Here is a 23,975-nt window from a genome sequence, read left to right as displayed (position 1 = left end):
CTAGTTTCTTGGTATATGTTCACTATAATTAAAAACACAATGATAAGATTTCCTTTGCGTTGAGACAGGATTTCTTTTCTTACCTTTTCTCCCAACTCCATTTATCTCCCAATCATTGGCAACGAGATTTGCAGAACTTGATGCTCTCACCACAATGTGCTGGACATCCCTCCAAGAGAGGGCAGGACTGTGTAAGAATCACAAATAAGTCACTAGATTTCTCCCAAGTCATTATTTTCACATTTGCCACTGTGGTTCTTACTTGGCTTCCAGTGCAAGGGCAATAATCCCAGCAGCCAAAGGTGCAGATGCTGACGTTCCTGTGTGGTGTTCAGTGCATCTCTTGCGCAGGTCAGTGGTGGTCTAAAAAAATTGGGAAAAGTAAATCGTGAGAAGACTGCTAATATACATGCTAAAGTTCCAGACATTCACATAAATGTGGTTCTACATTGCTTCCTCATAAACTGCTACTGCAGTCAACAAAATTACACTTGGTGTGGTAGAAATTATTGATCCATGCTATGCAGCCTTAGTTCACATATTTAATTAACCTGTTTACTAAGAAGGCTAGGTTCACCTGTATAAAAAAAATAGTAATTTTGTTTGCAGGGAAAAAAAAAATAAATGTTCATTTTTTTTTTTTATATACCAGGAGCCTGCAGAGAATTGCACCCGCAATCAGAGGATTGTGGGTGCAAGGTCAGGCTCTGAGGAAGAAATCCCTTCCAAATGCATCAGCCTGCAGAGACCCTGGTGAGGTCTCCCCTATGCTCTGGTGACGGTTTAGTCTGGAAGTATTAAGCCACGGATGAGTGGCTTGATGAGTGCTTTTAACTCATTTGCTCATTTAACTAAAATGTATATTTAAACTTGTGGAATAATGCACTAGGCTTATGCACCCTCTTGTTTGTTTTATTCAGTGGCCATAGAGCATCCTCCAATTCTAGAGGGAAGCAAGGCTTCAAGAGATTATATGTGCAGTGGAATAGTACTTTACTTTAGATACCCTTCTGGGCTACCACACTTATGCACAGGGGATAATTGCTGTTGTTGGCGACATCCTCTAGCTCTCCCCCCTCTTAAGATGCAATGGACTAACAATGATTACCGTACTCAATCTACTGAGAACTCGAAGTCCAACTGCCGCATTGGCAAACTGGGCTTGTAGATCATTCATTCACTGTGAACACATGATGCAGCTACATAGTAGGTGAGGTTGAATAAAGACAATAGTCCATCCAGTTCAACCTGTGTAGTTGTGTGTGGCCGTAATCATCTCCCATACCCCTGAATGTTTTGATCCTTGAGGTGTGCATCCAAGAGTCTTTTAAAAGTAGCCATACTTCCCGCAGTTACTACCATTTGTGGTAGAGAATTCCACAGTCTTGTAGCCCTTACTGTAAAGAACCCTCTGCGTAGCCTGAGGTTAAAACGCTTCTCCTCTAATCGCATTGTATGGCCTCATGTCCTCATGCATTACTTGCGACTGAATCGTTTTTGTTCTATGTTGAGATCCAGGGAGAGTAAATCAAGCGCTTGTAAGCGCTCTTCATAATTAAGCTCATCCAATCCCCTAATCAGTTTAGTCGCCCTTCTCTGTACTCTATCCAACTCCAACATCCTTTCTGAGGACTGGCGACCAAAACTGGACAGAATACTCCAGATGCGGTCAGACCAGAGTTTTATAAAGTGGTAGGATTATAGTTTTATCTCTGGAATACATCCTCTTCCTTATGCATGCTAATATTCTGCCAGCTTTGGCAGCTGCAGCTTGACATTGCATGCTATTGCTAAGTCTATCTTCTACTAAGACTCCCAGATCTTTCTCCATTTTTGATGGAGTGGGCAATTTTAAAATATAGCAACGGCTGAACCCCACGCTGTCACGGAGGAAAGGGTGGTGACTGTGTTGGTGGAGGGGAGGCATTTGCACCATGTTACACTCTAAACACTGGGGGTAACATGTAGCATAGTGCAAAAGGAGAACTTATCCGTAAATAGTTTCAAGACTATGCATTATAGCTACAGCAGTACCTGGAAATATTAGGGATCTGGCGGATATAAATTGCACCATCATGAACTAGATTGAAGAATAAGCTTAAAAAGTTTTCACATTATCTCTATACACTGTAGAAACACTTACCCTTTTTCCTATTGCTGAGTATATAGAGGTGATAACTAAGCTGCAGCCATACCAAAAACACAAACACTGCTGTCACACTGGTGCTGCTACATTAGGATGGAGTCAGACCCACATCTGGCTATGCCCTCCCAACTTTTGGCTCGGAGACCTGAAAGGTTAAGGGGTAATTTCTATTCCTAATGATGAACATCTCTGAAATGCATCGATGGAGAGGGTAGTGGAGTGGGTGCATTAGAATGGTGGATGTGAGGCATGCAAGTATCATGACAGATACTTACAATCTGCCTGTCTTTCTTTTTGCCACTGCTAAATGTAGTAGTGAGTATGGAAGAGCAAGCCTCGCTATACCATGGAATTTCTCCATTCTCCGTGGTGCTGACGACAGATAGCGTGTATATACTATTGCTGTAGCCATCACAATTACAGTCATCATAATGCAGGCCACCATTTCCAGATGCCCAAACAAAAACGGAACCAAGACCACCACGTCCCTAAAACAAAAGAAAACACTTAGAAGGCAAGTAATGAAGAAAAGTAAGGAAGCATTATGGTGCAAAGTGACATGTGGTTAAAAGGTTCAACCTAAAGAAGTTGTACTTACTGGAATTAGGTTTGAAATGAGGCACATGATTTATAAGCATTATCAAGGTTTTTTACTCAAAGTAGGACTATGGCCGCACATTTAAAAAAAAAAAAAAAAGTGTTGGTGAAGTCCGCCTCATTTTGCTACTTGTGATGGTGTGGAATGATGCGGCACAGCTCCTGAATTCAGAGCAGAGTTGCTGCTGTCATGTAGGCACTTTGCCTGCTTACACTACAGTGAGATGGAAAATTTGTTTCAGGGGGTGTGCGTATAAGCAGTATGGCTGATTCACAAGCCTGCAACTTGTCAGTAAGCACCTGACCACATCTAGCACTGCCCACTGTCTTCTGCATTCGACAGCACTGCCTCTGTTGCTGAAACCCTCCTACTGTGAATGGCAGTGTCTGGGAAGGAAAGGGTGTGAGACACAAAGGACGACTTGGTTCAATAAAGGGCCGGGTCACACTGGTGCGATGCGGGAAACCGTGCAAATCCAGTGCGGGTTCCTGCATCACACCTGAATCGCCGGCAGTTCACGCGGCCCTCCGCGAACTGCTGAGAGTGTCAATACAAAGTTAATGACACCCTCAGATCGGTTTGCAGATTGCAGTGCAAACTGAATTCGGACAAAAAAAAAAAAAAAAAAAGGCCCTGCACGAGTTCAAATGCGATGCAAATTCAGCCATACAGTTTCTAGGACCGAATTTGCATCGCACAGACATCGCATATAATCTGCACAAATCAAATGGGATGTCTGGCATCGCACCAGTGTGAACTGGCTCTAAGTCAGGGAAGGTACATTTTTTTTTTTTTTTTTTTTTTTTTTACTTTTTGAGGTTTGTACATCACAAAATAATCAGACTTGACACTTGCTTAGACTGCCATAAAAGAGCCTTTAGTTGTATTTTAATGCATTTTGCTTTAAGACAAATGCGGATATCCATCAAAAACTTACTGACAACATGACAGCTGGTACGCCCAAAAGATCCAGGGACAAACTTTACATAAAGGACCACTAAAAGTTGAATTGTAGGTTTTATTATATTTAAAATTCAGAACCAGTATTAAACACAAAAAAGTCTAGTTTTGCAGACTAACCATGCATTTCTCCTTCGATTCACATATATTTCTAAACTTGCAACCATACAAATATTACACAACGATGTTAAAAGTTAAATGTCATAAAAAAAAAAAAAAAATAGAGCAAGTTGCTGCAACTATGCTTACAACTCCACAAGGTTCTAAATTCTAAAAACGTAATATATTATAAATGTAGGTACACATTTAATATTGAGTACTGCAGTAGCGGTGTCATGTTGACATAAATCAACAAAAACATTTAAAATATGGAAAACTTAAAAAAAAAAAAAAAATACAAAAACAAATCTAAATATATATATTTATTATTAAGACAGCATTTACTCTCCATATAAGAACTCATAACTACAAAAAAGTTATAGTGCAGTCAAAGCTTGTTTGTTCAGGTGGATCACAGGAGTGTAGTTCTGCATTTCTGTGACCTGTTTTCAGAAGATAGTGGGCAGAGCAGACAGCGGTGACTTAGGCTCAATTTACACTGCCGCGACTTGTCAGGCGACTTGGTCAGCCTGACAAGTCGCGGTCCGTCGCGGTCCATGCACTGCTACAGGACCCGTTCTAATAAGAGCGACACAAGTCGCTCCGACTTAGAAAAAGGATCCTGTACTACTCTGATGTCACGGTGCACGGGACTTCACAGGTCGCCCCCGAAGTCGTGCAGGAGTTGTGCCGCTTCAGTGTGAATGCGGTCTGACAGTCACCAGCTCTCTGCTCAGGGAGCTCTGAGAACCAAGCGATTAGTGGTGTTTGAGCCTGTGGGGGACACGTGCAGCATTGAGCCAATTCTGCATCCACCTAGGTAAGAAGGATTAAAAAAAAAAAAAAAAAAAAAAAAAACACCAAACCTTCCAAGTTAACTCACAACTACAAAAACGTTATTAAATCAACTTAATTACCAAAGGGGCAGGGGTACAGGTAAAAAACTGAATTTTTGTAAAATCTTACCTGTAAAATTCCTTTCTCTGAGTCCTCCGACAGTCTACGCCACTTCATATTCATCACTAATGGGGTTATTGACCTTTGCTCCGCAGGAGTAGCTAGGCAACAAAATTTGTTAATATCAAAGCTTTTAGCATATCCCACCCCTAGGGGGTGGTCCCCTCAGTCAATACCTCCCTGCTTCCTGCATTCCCAACTCAGTTTCAGTAGCATAGCAGTAAAGTATACAACCAAACCCCAAAAGAGGGGCGGGGGCGGCGACTGTCGGAGGACTCAGAGAAAGGAATTTTACAGGTAAGATTTTACAAAAATTCAGTTTTCTCTTACGTCCTCCGACAGTCGCCGCCACTTCATATTCATCACTAATGGGGATGTCCCATAGCAGTGTAGACATGAGGGGTGGGAAAAAACGCAGCCGCGCCTAAAGCAACGCAGTACCCACATCAGGGGAAAAAGGAACCTTAACAAAGTAAGAAAACCAACTGGGCAACAGGAAAAAAAAAACGTGCTCAACAGGAGCAACAACCCAGGAAAACAAGTAACCTAGGGATAAAGACATCCCAACCGCCAAGGACCCAAAACAAGGGACCCTAAGGCATCCGCCGATGCCTGTACATCCACCTTGTAGAATTTTGAGAAGGTGTGAACGGACGACCAAGTCGCCGCCTTACACACCTGGGCCACAGAAGCCGATGATGACAGGCCCAAGACGTACTCAGAGATCTGGTAGAGTGCGCCTTCACAGGTACGGGAGGAACCTTTCCCTTCAAAGCATAGGCCTGCTCAATGGTCTGTCTGATCCATTTGGCGATGGTAGAAGCCGACGCCGCCATGCCCTTCCGAGGTCCCTCAGGAAGGACGAATAAGGAATCAGACTTGCAAAAAGATTTAGTGGACGACAGGTAAACCCTGATCGCCCTAACAACATCCAAGGAATGTAAAGCCACCTCCTTCGGATGTTTTGGCCTCGCGCAAAGCGAAGGCAAGACAATGTCCTCATTGAGGTGAAATTCCGAGATCCTCTTCGGAAGAAAAGACGGGTTAGGTCGCAAGACCACCTTATCCAAGTGAATCACTAAATATGGAGAGCTGCAGGACAAAGCTGCCAGCTCCGACACTCTGCGAGCCAAAGTGATCGCCACCAAAAACGCAACCTTCTTGGACAACAGAGACAACGAGATCTCCCTGATCTTTTCAAAAGGAGCATGTTGCAACATGGACAGAACAAGGTTCAAGTCCCATGGAGGCAAAGGCTCCCTCCTAGGAGGGACCAGGTGTCGCACCCCTTGAACAAAGGTGCTAACCAAGGAGTTAGACGCCACAGGGCGTTGAAAGAGAACGGCCAGCGCAGAAATCTGACCCTTAATCGTGGCCAACGCCAAACGCTGGTCCACGCCCGTTTGAAGGAAAGCCAACACTCTCGATACCGAATATGAGCGAGGAGAATACCCCCTGGATTCACACCAGGCAAAATACGCCTTCCAAGTACGATAGTAAATCTTCCCCGAAGAGGCTTTTCTAGCCTTGATCAAAGTGGGAATGACCTCAGGGGAGAGATCCTTCAACACCTGGCTTTCAACAGCCAGGCCGTCAAAGCCAGCGACTGTAAAGCAGGATGGAATATCGGACCTTGAGACAGGAGATCTTTTCGAAGAGGCAGACGCCACGGAGCGTCGACCGCCAGATTCACGAGGTCTGCGTACCAAGACCGGCGAGGCCAGTCTGGCGCCACCAGAATCACTGTGTGCGGTTCCGCGGCCAACCTGCGAAGGAACCTGGACAGCAGCTGAATCGGTGGAAAGGCATACAGACGATACTGATGCCAGGGCGCCACTAACGCGTCTGCCCGAGGATCGCGCGTCCTTGCCACGAACCTTTCCACCTTGTTGTTTAGACGAGACGCGAACAGGTCCACATCTGGTGAACCCCACTTCGCGCACAACATCTGGAAGACATCCAGGTGAAGGGACCATTCCCCCTGGTCCAGGGTCTGGCGACTCAGATAATCCGCCTGCCAGTTCTCCACCCCTGGAATGTGAACTGCCGTTATCGCCGGGACGTGTGTCTCGGCCCAAGACAGAATGTCGGCCACTTCCCGAGCCGCGCGGGCACTCCTGGTGCCCCCTTGGTGGTTGATGTAGGCCACCGCTGTGGCATTGTCCGTCTGCACCCGAACCGGACGGCCCTGTAGCCTGTCTGTCCAACGCAGAAGGCAGAGAGCTATCGCTCGCAATTCCAGAATGTTGACCGGAAGGGAGGATTCCTCCTCCGACCAAGTTCCCTGGGCGGACAGAACGCCCAGAACACCACCCCAGCCCGACAGGCTGGCATCCGTGGTGATCACCGTCCACGAGAAAGGGCGAAAAGACTTGCCCCCAGACACCGCCGGGGACCGGAGCCACCACAGAAGATCCCTTCTGGTATGATGACTCAAGGAGATCCGTAGATCCAGAGATTGCGGTCGCCCGTCCCACTCGGCCAGAATCTCCGCTTGGAGACCCCGCGTGTGAAACTGGGCAAAGGGGATCGCCTCGCAGGGCGAGACCATCAATCCCAGACACCTCATACACGTCCGGAGGGACGAGTACTGATTGTCCCTGAGGTAGGGAAGACGAACCGATGGACACAGAGTGGACTTTGGAAAATTTATCGTCCACCCGAACTCCTGCAGAGTCCGCATCGTGATGGACAGGTCGTTCACCAGGGCCTGACTGGTCGCAGACCGAATCAGGATATCGTCCAGATACCCCAGGACAGAAATGCCCTGGGCTCTCAAAGCCAGAACCGGCGCAAGCACCTTGGTGAAAACCCGCGGAGCCGAAGCGAGACCAAAAGGTAACGCCACGAATTGGTAATGATCCTCCGCAATGGCGAATTGAAGGTACCTCTGGTGACCCTCGAAAATGGGGATGTGAAGGTACGCATCCTTCGAATCGATGGAGGCCATGAATTCCCCCGGAACCAGGGCAGCCACCACTGAGCGCAGGGATTCCATGCGGAACTTGCGAACCCGCACAAAGTGGTTCAGAGCTTTCAAGTCCAGAATCGGACGTACCTTGCCCTCCTTTCTGGGCACAGTGAACAGATTGGAATAAAACCCCCGAAATCTGTCCCGATGAGGCACCGGAACCACCACTCCCTGGGCCCGCAGGTCCCGCACCGCCAGGTGCAGATCCTGCAAGCGCTCCGGAGGTAGCTGAAGGTTTGAGGGGAAAAATCTGCTCGCCGGCCTAGAGAGAAACTCATCTTGTATCCAGATCGAACAATTTCCTGAACCCACCTGTCCCGAATGCGGTCCAGCCAGGGTTGAAGAAAACCGAGCAAACGTCCCCCCACCCCAGAACTGGGTGAGGGCGTCCCTTCAGGCCGTATTGTTATGGGCAGCGGACCCGGACTGGCCGGACTTCTGCTTAACTGTCCACGGCTTCTTCTGGGAGCCTTGGCCTTTGAAGGGTTTGCCCTTATAGTGCGACCGAAAGGCACGAAAGGACCCTTGAGAGGGCCTAAACGAGGTATTCTTCTTACCACGAACAAACTTATTCTTGTGAGATTGGGGCAAGAGAGTGCTCTTACCCCCAGAAATTCCCTTTATCAGAGTATCCAAAGATTCGCCAAAAAGGCGAGATCCCGCGCAGGGCAAATTAGCCAAAGTCTTGCGAGAAGATTGGTCAACAGACCAACATTTCAGCCATATCAGGCGACGGTTCAATACCGCCACACTTGAAAGACGCGCAGCCAAAAGGGACTAAATCCAAGTCCGCATCGCACAAATACATGACACCCTGATGAATTTGATCTACCATAGCCAAAGTTGTCGGCGAGGCAGAGTCAGCCACCAGGGTGCGCCTGAGCACCTGCGTCCAATCCGCAATAGCCTGGGCTGCCATAATGGAAGCAAAAATAGGCTTCAGCATAGAACCAGCAACCGTATAAGCATGACGGGCCAGAGACTCCAATCTCCTGTCCGTAGGGTTCCGGAACACCGGGGTATCCTCAGCAGGGATCGCAGTGGATTTATTCAAAACCGCCACCGCGTGATCCACCTGAGGCGGCACACACCAACGCTCATCAGTGGTGGGTGTAAATGGATAACGCAGTTTGAACCTACTCGGCACAGCAAAAGGTTTCTTTAAATTGCGCCTTTGCTCATCAACCGCGCGCTGAAATTCCGCAGAGCAAGGAAAAACCTGCGACGTTTTGCGTTTCCTTTGCGTCCCATAAGAGGACATCAAGGCAGGAGGACATGGTTCATCCTGCAAATGCAGCGTTTGCTTGATAGAAGCAACCAACTCATCCATGAGTGCAAGCTCTTCAGACGAGCCAGGGGGAGAATTATCAACCCCTTCTACCTCAGCCTCCCCCTCAGACCCAACAAGGTCTAGAGATGAGTGAGACCCTGAGAAGGGCACTCCAGCCATAGCAGCCCCATCGCCCTCTGAATCAGAGGAAATAGACACTCTGGGCCATTTGGTGGATCGATCAGCCACCAGCATCTGCACCTGAGCAGCCAAGTTCGCCACAATAGTAGCCAGATCAGCCCCCTCGGGGGATGCAGCAGCCCCTTGGCCCCCCACCAAGGTGGGAGGAAACTTGCAATCCTGAGAATCCATGCCCCAGCAATAATAGGAAAAAGGAGTACTGCCCCTTTAAGACCACGGCGAGCGTAGCCCACCGCACACTACAGTATGTAGCGACCCCCACAGGGATAAGAACACTGGGCAAGGAATACAGGAAAAGGAAAGGTAAAAACCTGGAGAGATCACACAGGCTGCTGCCACCGATCGCTGTCCCAGAGCAAAAGGAAGTGATGCAATGACTTACCGCCCTATAAAGCCTATGCAAGGCTACACAAACATGGCCGCTCGGCTGAGGATTCCTTAGGCAAAGAGAAAATGGCGCCGACATGTGGCCTGATCGATCGCCGCCAAAATGGCGACGTTTGGCGCCAAAACGCCACGCCATACCACACAGGACAGGGCACCATAAAATTTTTGCAAAAAAACGGCGGGCCGCAGTAGCGATCGCCGCACCGCATGTCTAAGCCCAGACTGCCTCATGCATTCACACATCAGAGCGGGAGAGCCCCCCCCCCCTCGCAGCCCACAGACAGGCAGCTATTCCACACAGGAATCTGACAGGGAGCTCAGCATTTACACAGACATGCAGGGTCACACAGTCCCAGACTGACACCCAAATAGACAGGTCCCCACATAGATTTACACTTACCAGTCCGGATGGCGTGGGGAGCCTTCTCCAGCGACCAAACCGTTGCACTGAGGACAGGGAGTGTCGCAGCCAGGATGCAGTGGAACTGCGGTGAGAAACCGCAATGGCGTCCAGTGAGGTAGCCACCTCACAGATAGCATCCCTGCAGCGAACAGGGATGGGTCATTCAATATGCCAGGGAAACCTGAGCTGAACGCTCGATGGCAGGCTGGGATCCAGGGTGGCCAGTCCGAGACCCAGCTCCGCATGATCATCTTCATCCGAAGAAGCTAACTAACGCTGAAAAATAACAGCTAAGTAACAGAAAGAGAAAAAAACTCAAAATAAAATCAAAAAGAGAATAGAGGCTGAGACTGAGAGCCCCAGCACAGGATCAGCCTTGCTACTCCTAAGCTAGGCATTAGAAACTGAGTTGGGAATGCAGGAAGCAGGGAGGTATTGACTGAGGGGACCACCCCCTAGGGGTGGGATATGCTAAAAGCTTTGATATTAACAAATTTTGTTGCCTAGCTACTCCTGCGGAGCAAAGGTCAATAACCCCATTAGTGATGAATATGAAGTGGCAGCGACTGTCGGAGGACGTAAGAGAAATTAAGGGTACTTTCTTCCCAAACAATACATGCAAGAGAAACCTATAACCCAGTCTGGGAATTCAATGGTACCAAGAAATGTAAGGGAATGTTTAATAGCAATCGTAAACGCAGAATAAAATTCAGATTTTATTTTGTATCAAAAAGTTTTTATTTAAAAAGAGGTGAAACATTTCTCATCATTGCAACCATAATATATATGCAAAAATACACACAAAAAAAATTGCACATTGGAGCACCTTCTATTGTAAGTATTTGGATGGACCTTAAACAGAGCTTGGTAATTTTAAATCTTGATGGGGGTTGTCCCAAATATTTGATGGGGTTTGTGTGGACAAAAGAAACTTGCACGAATCATTTCACAGGTGAAACCTGCTACTACGGGGACGTCCAAAAAGACTTCAAGGCAAAGGCAAAAGTTCTACAATACATTGATTGCTATAGGTTAATTACAGGAAAGTCCTCTGTCTGGGATTATGAAGAGGTACTCTCTAGGCAGGGGTGTCAAACTCCATTTCATCGCGGGCCGCATCAGCATTATGGTTGCCCTCAAAGGGCTGGTTGTATCTGTAAGACTGTATAAATTTATGCAGAGCTTTTTATCTTAGAGCATAGGTGCAGGAACTCAACCACGCCCCCCCCCCCCCCCTGAACCACATCGAGCAGTGGGCATGATCAAATTGCACAAACAGTGGGAGGATCCTAAAGGAGCAATACCAGGAGTGTATTATGAGCGGAGTACGGGGGTGCGCGACAGACAGCACAGTTGAGGGGTGTGCGACAGAGTTCAGGGCCTAGGGGTGTGCTATGCACAGTGTTCAGCCCTCTTTCACAGGCTGATGGCATCTCACATCCATCCCCCTTTGGCTCTGCACCACACTCACCCATTTTCCATCTCAACAAGCATTCCCATCCACAGCCCTCATCTCTACATGCCCCAACCCAAAAAAACTTCCTCACATCTCACCTGGCTTGGCTCTAGTACCTTCCAGTAGTGTAGGTGGCTCTGTCTCACTCTCTTACTTGCAGGGAGATCATTGGTCGGCAGATGGGGATCACAGTGCAGCTTACCACGGGTTACACTATGCCACAGTGCACCTACCATATCTTATCCTGCCGTGAGTGCAGGGATGGAAAGGATCTGTGAGAGCTGCAGAGAGGAAACCTTTCCTTGTAAATACAGAAGGCCTCTGTGTTAACAAGTGGCATTGGTGAGCGAAAGGCGAGAGCTACGTGAAACAGCCTGGCGGGCAGATTCAGCCTGTGGGCCTAGTGTTTAAAACATATGCTTTAAGTAAGGCCTTGTTCACACGTGCTTGTCTCCAAACTCACTCTATCTGCGTCCATTGGCACACCCACATGTTAAATTTGGAGCAGTGGCTGTGTCTTTACAGCTGCTGCTTCCCAAAAGACATAAATGGGACTGCCCGCATGTGCATGCATGGAACCCCTGTGCATCACATGCAGGCAAACACGGCCCTTGCAGATGTGTATGCTTAAGTACACCCTAGGGAAGGAGCCTTAAAAGCGTTTATATGAACATGCAAGTAGTAAATTAACCACTCCACCTAATACAAGATTTTGAACAGCTATTTACTTTAGCACAAATGTTCTACAGCCTGCGATTATATAAAGTATGTGAAACTACTAGCATTGCACATGAGATTGTGGTTAACCTTCTTTGGGGAACTCACTTTGTTCAAATACAACTTCAGATATCCCAACAAGACATGTCCCTCTGGGATAAGTTGTACACTTCTAGTGGGTAACAACAGACGGGCACTAGAAAACGTATATTCCTGAGGAAGCAGGTGTCACCTGAGAAATGCACAATGCAGAAGATTAACCCTTAGGTTTCACGGAGTATAACAAGCATTACTGCATATACAGACTGATTTTAATGTTGTGGGTTTAGAAACACTTTAAGGCAAATTAAGTCTGTTTAAGGCAAATTAAGTCTGTTCAAGGTCTATCCAAGTGTTTACAATTGGAAGGTTAAGGATGTTAACAAAATTAGATAGTTATGCAATATTAATTTGGTCAAGTGTATTTTAGTATAAAAGGCTGAGTTCACACTACTGTGATGCGATTTTGCTGTGATTTTCAGTGTGATGATGGAGTTCCTTTCAAGCGACTTGGCAGCGATTTTGCATATTCTATGGGGTCAAGTCGCACTGTAAATGGCACCAAAGTACCACAGCAAAATTGCACCATGCTGAGTCGCATTGCTGAGAGCGGGCAATGTGATTTTACTTGTCATGCATTTTGTGCAGCTCATGTTGCATCAGAAATCACACTAGTGTGAACCACCACTCACTCTTTTTGGTCCTCATGCACACTAGAGAAACAAAAAAGCCAGAATTACTAGCAGGAAAAAAACTGATTTAAATAGGCATGTTTTGCTGCATTTTTAGTACACATTCATGAGCATTATAGTGTAAAATGTATTTAATATATATATCTCATTTTTGTAAATATTATATCTTTTCATGTGCCAACACTGAGGAAATTACACTTTGCTGCAAGCAATGTAAAGTAGTGAGTGTACAGCTTGTATAACAGTGTAAATTTGCTTTCCCCTTAAAATAACAACACACAGCCATTAATGTCTAAACCGCTGGCAACAAAAGTGAGTACACCCCTAAGTGAAAACATCCAAATTGGTCCCAAAGTGTCAATATTTTGTTTGTCCACCATTAGTTTCCAGCACTTCCTTCACAGGTTGCCAATGGAGTCCTCTTCCACTCCTCCATGACAACATCACGGAGCTGGTTGATCTTAGAGACCTTGCGCTCCTCCACCTTCTATTTGGGGATGCTCTACAGATGCTCAATAGGGTTTAGGTCTGGAGACATGCTTGGCCAGTCCATACCCTTTACCCTCATCTTATTTAGCAAGGCAGTGGTCGTCTTGGAGGTGTGTTTGGGGTCGTTCTGTTGTAATACTGCTCTGCGGCCAAGTCTTCGAAGAGAGGGGATCATGCTCTGCTTCAGTATGTCACAGTACATGTTGGCATTCATGGTTCCCTCAATGAACTGTAGCTCCCCAGTGCCGGCAGCACTCATGCAGCCCCAGACTATGACACTCCCACCACCATACTTGACTGTAGGCAAAACACACTTGACTTTGTACTCCTCACCTGGTTGCGGCCACACACGCTTGACATCATCTGAACCAAATAAGTTTATCTTGGTCTCATCAGACCACAGGACACGGTTCCAGTAATCCATGTCCTTAGTCTGCTTGTCTTTATCAAACGGTTTGTGGGCTTTCTTGTGCATCATCTTTAGAAGAGGCTTCCTTCTGGGACAAAAAGCCATGCAGATCAATTTGATGCAGCGTGCGACGTATGGTCTGAGCACTGACGGGCTGACCCCCCACCCCTTCAACCTCTGCAGCAATGCTGGCAGCACTCATACGTCTATTTCCCATAGACAACCCCTGGATATGATGCTGAGCACGTTCACTCACCTTTTTTGGTCGACCATGGCGAGGTCTGTTCTGAGTGGAACCTGTCCTGTTAAACCGCTCTATGGTCTTGGCCACCGTGGTGCAGCTCAGTTTTAGGGTCTTGGCAAGCTTCCTTTAGCCTAGGCCATCTTTATGTAGAGCAAAAACTATTTTTTTCATATCCTCAGAGTGTTCTTTGCCATGAGGTGCCATGTTGAACTTCCAGTGACCAGTATGAGAGAGAGTGATAACACCAAATTTAACACACCTGCTCCCCATTCACACCTGAGACCACCTAACACTAATGAGTCACATGACACCGGGGAGGGAAAATGGCTAATTGGGCCCAATTTGGACATTTTCACTTAGGGGTGTACTCACTTCTGTTGCCAGCGGTTTAGACATTAATGGCTGTGTTTTGAGTTATTTTGAGAGGACAGCAAATTTACACCGTTAAACAAGCTGTACACTCACTACTTTACATTGTAGCAAAGTGTCACTTTAAAAGATATAAAATATTTACAAAAATGTGAGGGGTACACTCATTTTTGTGAGATAATGTACATACACACACACGCACTGTATACACACACATACATACACACACACACACACACTCTCTAAGGCCTCATATACACTGGTCGTTTGGCGGGGGGGTTTTTTTTTACCCCTGTATGTTAGTCTATGTGTCCATTCATGTTTAGAGGCAGGGAAAAAGAAAAAATTCCAGGGCGTCCAGGAGCAGCAGAAAAAAATGATTGTTGCTGCTAAATGCGTCGAAACACACCTAAACACTAGGCGAGTTTAGCACTTCAGTGTTTATTCATTTCAATAGCCAGAATAAATTAAAACTCTGGTCAATTAAATGAAACGCCCAAACCAACTAAAAAACCTAAAAAAACACAGCTTCAGTGAGTTTTTAATGCAGATTTTCTCCGGTCAGAAGAAACAGCATTTTACAATAAACATGTGCATGAGGCCTAAACTCCCCTGTTACTAAACTCCTGAAAACGCCCAAAGAAGCAGCTTTTTTGAGCTGCAGTGTGCATGAACCCTTATGGCTACAACAATAAAAAAAAAAGAAAAATCACTGTTAAGGCTCCATTCCGCCCACAATTCAAGTTCCAGAGTTGCGGCAAAACATGGGACGTGTTTGTGATGGCAAATGCTACCCCAAATGCGGTGTGATTTTTGCCACGATTGTTCAGCGACAAAACACACTACAATGGCAGCAGAAATGGCAATGCCAAATGCTCCTGGCTCTGTGCCAAGATTTGATACTTGAGCTTCTTTGGAGCATTTTTGGAGAATGAATAGAGCCACTGCAAAAAACGCTACACAAAAAAAAAAAAAAAAAAAAAAAACAACTGCAGCAGCTGGCGCTGCACTACGCTAAGATGTGAATGGGGCCAAAGGAAACATTTTTGTGATACAAAATAAAACATGGAACAAATGTTATTATACGTTTATGGTTGCTGTTCTTTCCCTTTTATTTCTTGGTACCATCAAAGTCTCAAATGAGTTGTAGCCTTCTCTAGCATTTTTAAATCATGTTGCCAATGTCACCACCACGCTGTGAACTGTACATAGTAGCAATGTGAAAAATTCCTGGCAACTTTTATATGCATTAACAAGATGGTTTCATTTTTTGGATGGATTTCAGCTGATCTGGAGCTGTGCTTATTTAGCCTACACTGGATTGTGTATTAAAATGGGTGTATTAATCATCAGTGAATACAATGCAAATCGCTGTGTGTTGAGGCAACTATACCTCCTCTTCTGTTTGTTTGTAATCTGTCCCTTTCTATTAATTGACGTCACCCTCGCATACACATCTTCCCCTTTGATTCACGGCATGCTCTTTGTGCCACAAGTCCATTAATAAGCATGTCATGTTCATTGTTTCCTCTGTCTGCAGCACTGCACGGAGACACCGTGAGATTATAGTCCCATTCAGAAGTTCCTAAAACCCATGTGACCTTAATCGTCAAACAGATCTGCTATGCTAGGCGGGATATGGTTGCCATAGCAATTCCGGAGCAAGAATGAGGCTTGGCTAAGAAAGCATTCATCTTTTTTCACATTATATTCAATCCTTCTATTATAATTTTTTATCACAATTTATATCAAAAGACTTTTTTTTATATTTTATATACACTCAATTTCACACTTATATGCCTATTCATATCATGTGTTAGGGCACCTGCGATATAATTTTACTATAATAGATTTATTGTTGGTAGTGGGGTTACAGTAAAACCTTGGATTGCAAGCATAATTCGTTCTGGAAACATGCTTGTAATCCAAAGCACTCTTATATCAAAGCGAATTTCCCCATAAGAAATAATGGAAACTGATTCATTCCACAAGTCCTTCAGTTTATAGTCTATATACAAAGATTATAGCAATGTGATAGGTTGTGTAACCATAAAATGTCCATCCACAATATGCAGCCTTCCCAAGGCGATTAGAAGCAAAATCTAGCAGAGCTACAGAATATAAGAGAGATGAGAGGCGACTCTAAGTGTAGCATTATGATTACATTTAATGAAGGTTCAACATTTAGCAACTCACATCATTGATGAAATAAAATAGGCACACCTAAGTATGCATCCGGGTTAAAGCTGTCCACATAGACCATCTTCTGAACCACCGGCTCTCACCACTGTCAGTCTGCAATCGTGACCGGGAAGAATAGCCTGCAGTAGAGCGATCAGAAAGTGAGGCTTTGAATCACTCGTGGAGTGCAGCGGGGAAGGGATGATGAAGATGGCTGTGCAGAGGATGGTCTATGTGGACAGCTTTACCCCAGATGCCTGCATACTTAGATGTGCCTGTTTTAATCATCAACCATGTGAGTTGCTAAATATTGAACCTTCATTAAATGTAACCATATTGCTACACTTTAGAGGCTCCTCTCCTTTTTTACATGACGCTACTTGTATATCAAGACATCGCTTGTATATCAAGTCAAAATATAATTTAAAAAATTTGCTGGTCTTGCAAAGCGCTCTCAAAACCTAGTTACTCTCAAACCAAGGTTTTACTGTATTTCACTTTACCATTCATCATTTTTGTTTAGATTTTTTTTTTTTATCCTAATTCAATATAGTCTTATCTATCTTTCATTTTTTTCAGTTTAATCTACTTCAAATTTTCAAAGTGTTCATTGGTTAAAATAAATTCCTTCAATACATTAGTGTTATGTATAACGTAGCCGTGGAGGTTAATTCCCTTCCCTTTCTTGTGAATGCATAAAGTGGCCAATACAAGCATTTGCGTTCACATATAAGGAAGTGAGTTTAGAGTATGTGCATTCCATTTTCTGAAGAAGTCACATCTTGTGACGAAACCCGTCAATTTGGAACGCATGTTGATCACGTGGTTACAAGGCAGAAGTAGCAGGTGAAACGCACATTGGTAGTTCGTGCGGCGCTCCTCTGCTCATACACTCGGGACACCACTGTATCGGAGTCCGCGGCTTCTGTCATACTCTGCCTGGGTGTTTTTTTGTTTTTTAGACACGCAGGATACACATATATACTTTTTTTTTGTCGGTACCGAAGCTTGATCCAGATTTTTTTAATAAAGCGTTTTTATGGAACTCACTAGGAGGATCCTTTTTTTCTTTATATCTACATCCTAACCCACTGAGTAACTCGAGATACAAGAGGAAGGAGTAAAGGGAGGACGTATCCAGGCGCCACTGATACATTGGTCACGGAGACCACCTGAGCCTGTGTGATCCATCTGCCGTAAGGCACGAGAGGATCCATTCCGTCTGGTGAGTTTGACTTCTATCTCCCGTGCACTCGTGGTGACTCTGGCTTCCACTCCCTGCATGACAGTGTTCAGCATCTCCTCTGGGACCAACACTACTCCTCCCTTATTTAATCAATCCACTTGGACTATGTTATGACAATTGACTTTTTCAATATGAACATTTATTACTAAAATTGTGTTTTTGTTGCCATTGCACCTTCTGCTATTGCACCTTATTGGCCCATGGTGGAGTTATTATATCTTTATATAGATGTAGATTTATCAATTTATATTTGTATTTATTGGTTTAGTCACTACACTTTACACACAGAGATTTCTTTCACAAGTATTCACCTACAAAGTATATCATTAGTATTATAGAATAATAATAAAATAAAATAATAATATTAATATTATTATTATTATTATTATAGGATAGCATTTATTTAGTATCACTGGCTTGATTGTCCTTTTAACCTTGCACATGTTTAAGGGCATATATTTTGTAGCTAACACTGTGTTGCAGGAGAAGGTACATTTATTGGTTTACTGTTTGGCTCTAGCAGGCCGGTGTTCCGTGAAAAAACCCTACCCGTGAAAATTCCCTACCCTCGTTACTTCCTGTGCACCTAAGTCATTAAACAGCTGAGTAGCTTACCACTGCGCATGCTCACAGCTCCGGAGGGTAGGGAAGTTTCACGGGGTAGTGTTTTTTAGCTGTTGTCGCGGGTACATTAAATCATCACTGCTGCAACCCCTCTGACTTGCCTGATCTCGGCTCCAAAATATAAAAGCAGCGGCGGGTCTATGAAAATATAACTCACGGAGCCGAGAAAGTGAAGAGAGATTTTATTGTAGTATGTGGCCTTGTTAGAGAGGTTCACCCTATTTGTCCTGTTTACTATTATCACCAAAAGTGAAATAAAATTCCCAAATATGGAGTTGTCCTCAGAACAGTAATTGAGGGGATATCTTCAAGTGGGGACACACAAGTTCTGGTAACCCTGATGACAACCAGGGTTCCCTCATTTCAAAGGGATTTTCTCTCACTTCCTGTTTTGGTTATGGAACAGTAAAGTGAAGGGAAATCTCCCTAATAAAACATGGATGGCAAAAAAAAAAAAAAATAATAGAGCAGTAATAAAAACAACCCCTCCCCTCACTCTACCTTAGGGTTGCCACCTCATCCCTTTAACCACTTACCGACCGCCCGACTTCGATTTACTTCGGTCCTTTGACGCTAAATACCGGGCTTATGGCAGCAGATAGCTGCTATAACCCCAGTATTTTTGAAAGCGGTGGGCGATCGGCTTTCAGGTAAGGGTAATCCCAGCGGTGGATTCACTGCGGGATCACCCTTGCGGTGCGGCGGAAAGGTGCCCCCCCCCGCGCCGCATCCCGGTCCTTTTTCCCTGCTTACCGGACCCGCCGGCAGCGGGGAAAACGATCCGGTCCTGGATCCTCTTAGACAGGAAGTCGAGTGAGGGCAAGATGGCCCTCACTCGACTCTATGGTCTTGGAGGACTGGAGCGACGTCAAACGTCGTTGCCTAGCAACCGATTTAAAGAGCCAATTTTTTTTTAACCTTTTTTTTTTTTCTTTAGTGTACTTGTGAGGTCTGAGGTCTTTTTGACCCCAGATCTCACAATAAAGGAGGTCCAGTCATGCCTATTTCTATTACAAGGAAGGTTTGCATTCCTTGTAATAGGAATAAAAATAATCAAATGTATTTATTTTTTTAAACTGTGTAAAAATAATAAAATAAATAGGAAAAAAAATTAAAGCGCCCTGTCCCTGTTCGCTCGCAGAAGGGGACGCATACGGAAGCCCCGCCCACATATGTAAACGGTGTTCAAACCACACATGTGAGGTATCGCCGTGATCGTTAGAACAAGAGCAATAATTTGAGCCCTAAACCTCCTCTGTTACTCCAAGTTGGTAACCTGTAGAAATTTTTAAATTGTCGCCTATGGGATTTTTAGGCACCAAAGTTTGTCGCCATTCCGAGAGCGTGCACAATTTTGAAGCAAGACATGTTGGGTATCCATTTACTCAGCGTAACATTATCTTTCACATTATGGAAAAAAATTAGGCTAACTTTATGGTTTTCTTTTTTAATTGAAAAAAAGTGAATTTCTTTCCAAAAAAAAAACTGCGTTTGGAAGACCGCTGCGCAAATACGGTGTGCGAAAAACATATTGCAACGATCTCCATTTCATTCTCTAGGGTCTCTGCTAAAAAAAAAAAATATAATATATATTATATATATATATATATATATATAAATAAAGGTGATTTTAGGTTGTAAACAAAGTGTCAAAAATAGGCTTGGTCTTAAAAGTGGTTAAACCAGGACACACATTAATTACACCGGTTATGTGGCTGATTAAGGTAGTAATTAAACTCATTTAGTGCCTCATGTGCATTATATTACCCACAGAACCTGTGTAATTAATATGTGTCCTGGTTTAAAGGGATGAGGTGGCAACCCTACTCTATCCAAAATAAAAATAAATAAAATTTAAAAAAAATTAGCCTTTTGTTTTTAGGTTATAGTCAGAAAAAATAAGTACAATTTTTAAAGAGTAAAAAAAATCAGGGCATTGCACCCAGAAGAGGTATTGCAGACAACATTTTTTGTTCTCATATATTGATTGGTTTGAGGAGGAAAATATGGGATAAAATGAACACATGTAAAATAACTCATGCAAAGAAGTTAGTTGATGCTACTAAGATAAGAGAAAAAAGGCAACTGAACAATGAATTAGAGTATTTCATACAGAACTCACAAGTGCTATTCCCCTATAAAAGGCTTCCATAGCTAAAATGCCCGGTCCATCAACAGTCACGCCATCATCCTCTGGTCCCCAGCTTGCGCTGTAGATGTGAATGTGTTGTGGATTCAGACTTAGAGACCGAGCTTCAATAATATCAGTGATCAAACCATCAAGCATCCGAATGCCTAGGGAATAAATCAATTTATAATGAAAGTAACGATATGTATCAATATCAGGTGAATGCCACCTTATAGTCTTTTTTTTGTATTATGAAGCTTTTGGGATGTATTACCTCCTATTCTTGCATTGTATGCAATCCCTGTACCACAGACATCATTATTTGCTACTGCAGCCACTTCTCCAGCACAACGTGTTCCATGGCTAGGAAATATGTAAAACGGCAAAAAACAAGCATGTTCAAGTCAGGTACACACTTGAAAGAAATAGATCTTTCACATACAAAACATACATTACACATTATAGACGTGATGATGAACCTAATCCACCTTTTTGGCAAACAGGAAGAGGCACAACATACAATAGGCAAACTATACATTGCTCCATGAATGTTTAAAATACAGAGCATGGTGTACAGATTGGTACCATCTGGGACATATTGTATGCTGAATTGTATTGCATAGTATACAGATTGCAGCCTTCTGGAATTTGTAATTACCAGTGTGAACTCGTCTTTCACTGTAGTTAATTTACTTAATAAAGCATGTTCACTATGTGAACTGAATTTTAGAAAAGTTAAGATGGGATTAATTCAATCACGTGTAAGCAAAAATTATATTTTTACTATTCGTTGGACATGAATGAATATTTAAAAAGGAGTAACTCCACTTTTGTTGAAAAAATAGAAAAAATTCCCCTCTGGTTGATCTATGTACATTGCAGGGATTTTAACCAGCAGATTTTTACCTTTTTTTTTATTCTGAAGAAATAACTGCTAAGTTTGTCTGTGTCCATGTTCTGAGTGAATCTGTATGGCAGTGATTTCATAATTATCACTCAGCTGCTGCACCTGCAGGGTTCTAATGAGGAAAATTGCAGGGTCTGTATCTCTTTAGATGTGATTTCCCTTTAGAGATATATCACTAAAAATGACATTTGTGTTGCAGGGGATGCCCAAAATCTAAAGTGTATCTAAAGCCTAGTACACACTGCTAGTTTTATTTTTTCATTCAACCCAGGCGGCTGAAAGAAAAAAAAAAAAAGCTGACAGCTCAGGTCAGAGTGGTTGTACTAGAAATCTGATATTACAGTGATCTCCCCTGCTGTTCTATTGTGTTCTGACCAGGCCGAACACCCCGACCCCCCCCCCCCCCCCACCAAGCCAGCCAGAACACTCCGTTCACTGTTCTCAGCCATTGGCTGACAGCGCTGTATGGGAGTCGGTTGACAGACCTTTTTTGGCCATGCCCCTTTGACTTCTGTTGGACCGGCTGCAGTATACATGGGTTTAATGTCAGCTGGTTTCTACTGAACTGCTCGTTGCCATCCAACATTCAGTCTGGGTGTTCGTGCAAACTTCTGCAAAAATCAGTGAGCCAAATCACACAAGCAGGAAATGACATTTCTGGGGGGCATTCTGTACATCATCCTTGTACAGAATGCTTCAAGGAAGCCATATTGCATTTTACAGACAATTACAGAAGCTTTAGATTGAAAAGGAAAGGTAATTTGTAACATTCAATTACAACTGCAACACCAGTCATATTGTATCTGCTATATTATTTTGTACGTTATGTGCAATTTTATTCCCTCAAAAATTACCCTTTAACCCTTGCTCTGCCAGGTCCATATGGCCCTACAGCACTGCCTGCAGCTGGCCAGGTCTCTGCTATAAGCTCATGGTCACTTCAATGACCATGAACTTATAACAGAATTGTTCAGCAGATTCTGCTTATATATTACTCTAGCAGAGACAGCTTTACCAGCTCTTACCTCCCAGCAACACCGCATCAACAGAAAAAAAAAAAAAAAAGAGAAAAAATAAGCCATACAAAAATAACATTCTCTCTTTTTTCTTTGCTCTCCCATCCTTTACCCTTATAGGCACTATTATCATAGACTGCAAGCTCTTTTGAGGGCAGGGAATGATGTGAATGTACATTACACAGGTAAAGTGCTGCGTAAATTGATGGCGCTATGCAAGTAATGTTAATAAATAAAAAGGCACCATGATTGTCTAAGTGGCATTATATAAAATGGTGCCACTTCCGGGGTATTCAACCATCTTCTCCGTATTCTTTACAATTTAATAAAGAAACCACGGTGCTGAAAGATTAGCTGTTCATATCTTTGAGATACAAATACTACATAACCACTCCTCTGGAATCAGTACAGTCTCCATTTTCCAATATTTCAAGATAAGTTTGTAGGCCTGACCCAATATTCTACAAGCTGTCGCTCAGGTAGATATCTATGGAAATTTAGCACCCAATATGCCTAAAAGGCAAGATCTGTACAGACTAATGCCTCCTCCCACTGTTCTGGGCCTCCCATTTAGACACATGGGATGATCTTCCAAATATGCATTAAAAAAGTAACGTATAGCACCTGAATATAAAACCCTTAGTTGTAGCCGTATTCTACTTTAAATTGAATATGGGCATAGGGGACATATGCCAAAGTGTAGAAGGACCTTGGAATAACAGAATGTTTGAATTGCAAGTAATAAAAATACATACTATACGGGAGAATAAACTGGGATTGAACAATGGAAAAAGGTACAAGCTCATCCGTATCAAAAATATGATGCAGGTGAGTGACACTATATGCTTGCCATGTACCACTATACTGTAACTTAGCTCAAGGTATGTATCATTCAAACATATCTGACTGTATGAAGTAAAATCAGTAACATTCTGCAGCTGTTTAGCCTTCTCATATATTTTATGTACAAGTCGAAGTCTATACGTAGGAAACTTTGTTAGATCTTCTCAAAAGGTAGAGACTCCAGTCCCGCTGGTAATGTTTTAGATTTTCTAAAATGTAATATTACTGCAAGGGTAGGGTCAGAGAGGTTATTAGAGATCGTTGGAGACAAAGGGTTTTTTTTTTTTTTAAGAGCCCCCTTCACCCACACACACACACACACACACACACACACACACACACACACACACACCCACCTGTTCTCATTAGATGGGGTATATCGTGGTTGAGGATCAGGGTCATTATCGTTGAAATCAAAGCTTGCCATGGTATCCTAAAGAATAAACATTTCATAATGTGAAGACGGATATATCCCTAAAAATTTTATTTTTGTCTGAAAAAGCTTCACCAGAAAATAGGTTGTTTAGTCACTACGCAATAGGCCTTTTCCCAGATGCTACTTATGTAATATACACCCTTTTAATTTGCAATTTTAACTTGCTACAGGGATGAAAATTAGAAAT

General features: G+C 43.8%; 1 protein-coding gene across 1 annotated transcript in view; it reads right to left on the bottom strand.

Annotated features, from left to right (window-relative positions):
• The window catches only part of PCSK4 (proprotein convertase subtilisin/kexin type 4), a gene marked incomplete at both ends in the record, with an annotated part of 193,199 nt that overhangs the window by 77,857 nt on the left and 91,367 nt on the right, over window positions 1-23,975 (bottom strand). Inside the window, 6 exons of the mRNA XM_082247179.1 lie at window positions 84-187; window positions 263-363; window positions 2,422-2,634; window positions 20,581-20,753; window positions 20,861-20,949; window positions 23,709-23,785. Of these exons, the coding sequence (XP_082103305.1) occupies window positions 84-187; window positions 263-363; window positions 2,422-2,634; window positions 20,581-20,753; window positions 20,861-20,949; window positions 23,709-23,785 (757 nt within the window). The remainder of the gene's footprint in view (window positions 1-83; window positions 188-262; window positions 364-2,421; window positions 2,635-20,580; window positions 20,754-20,860; window positions 20,950-23,708; window positions 23,786-23,975) is intronic.

The sequence above is a fragment of the Pelophylax lessonae genome (genome assembly GCF_965119305.1).
Source record: "Pelophylax lessonae genome assembly, chromosome: 1".
Lineage (NCBI taxonomy): Eukaryota > Metazoa > Chordata > Amphibia > Anura > Ranidae > Pelophylax > Pelophylax lessonae.
The sequence above is the reverse complement of the archived record's forward strand: the minus strand, read 5'-3'. Positions and strand labels throughout refer to the sequence as shown.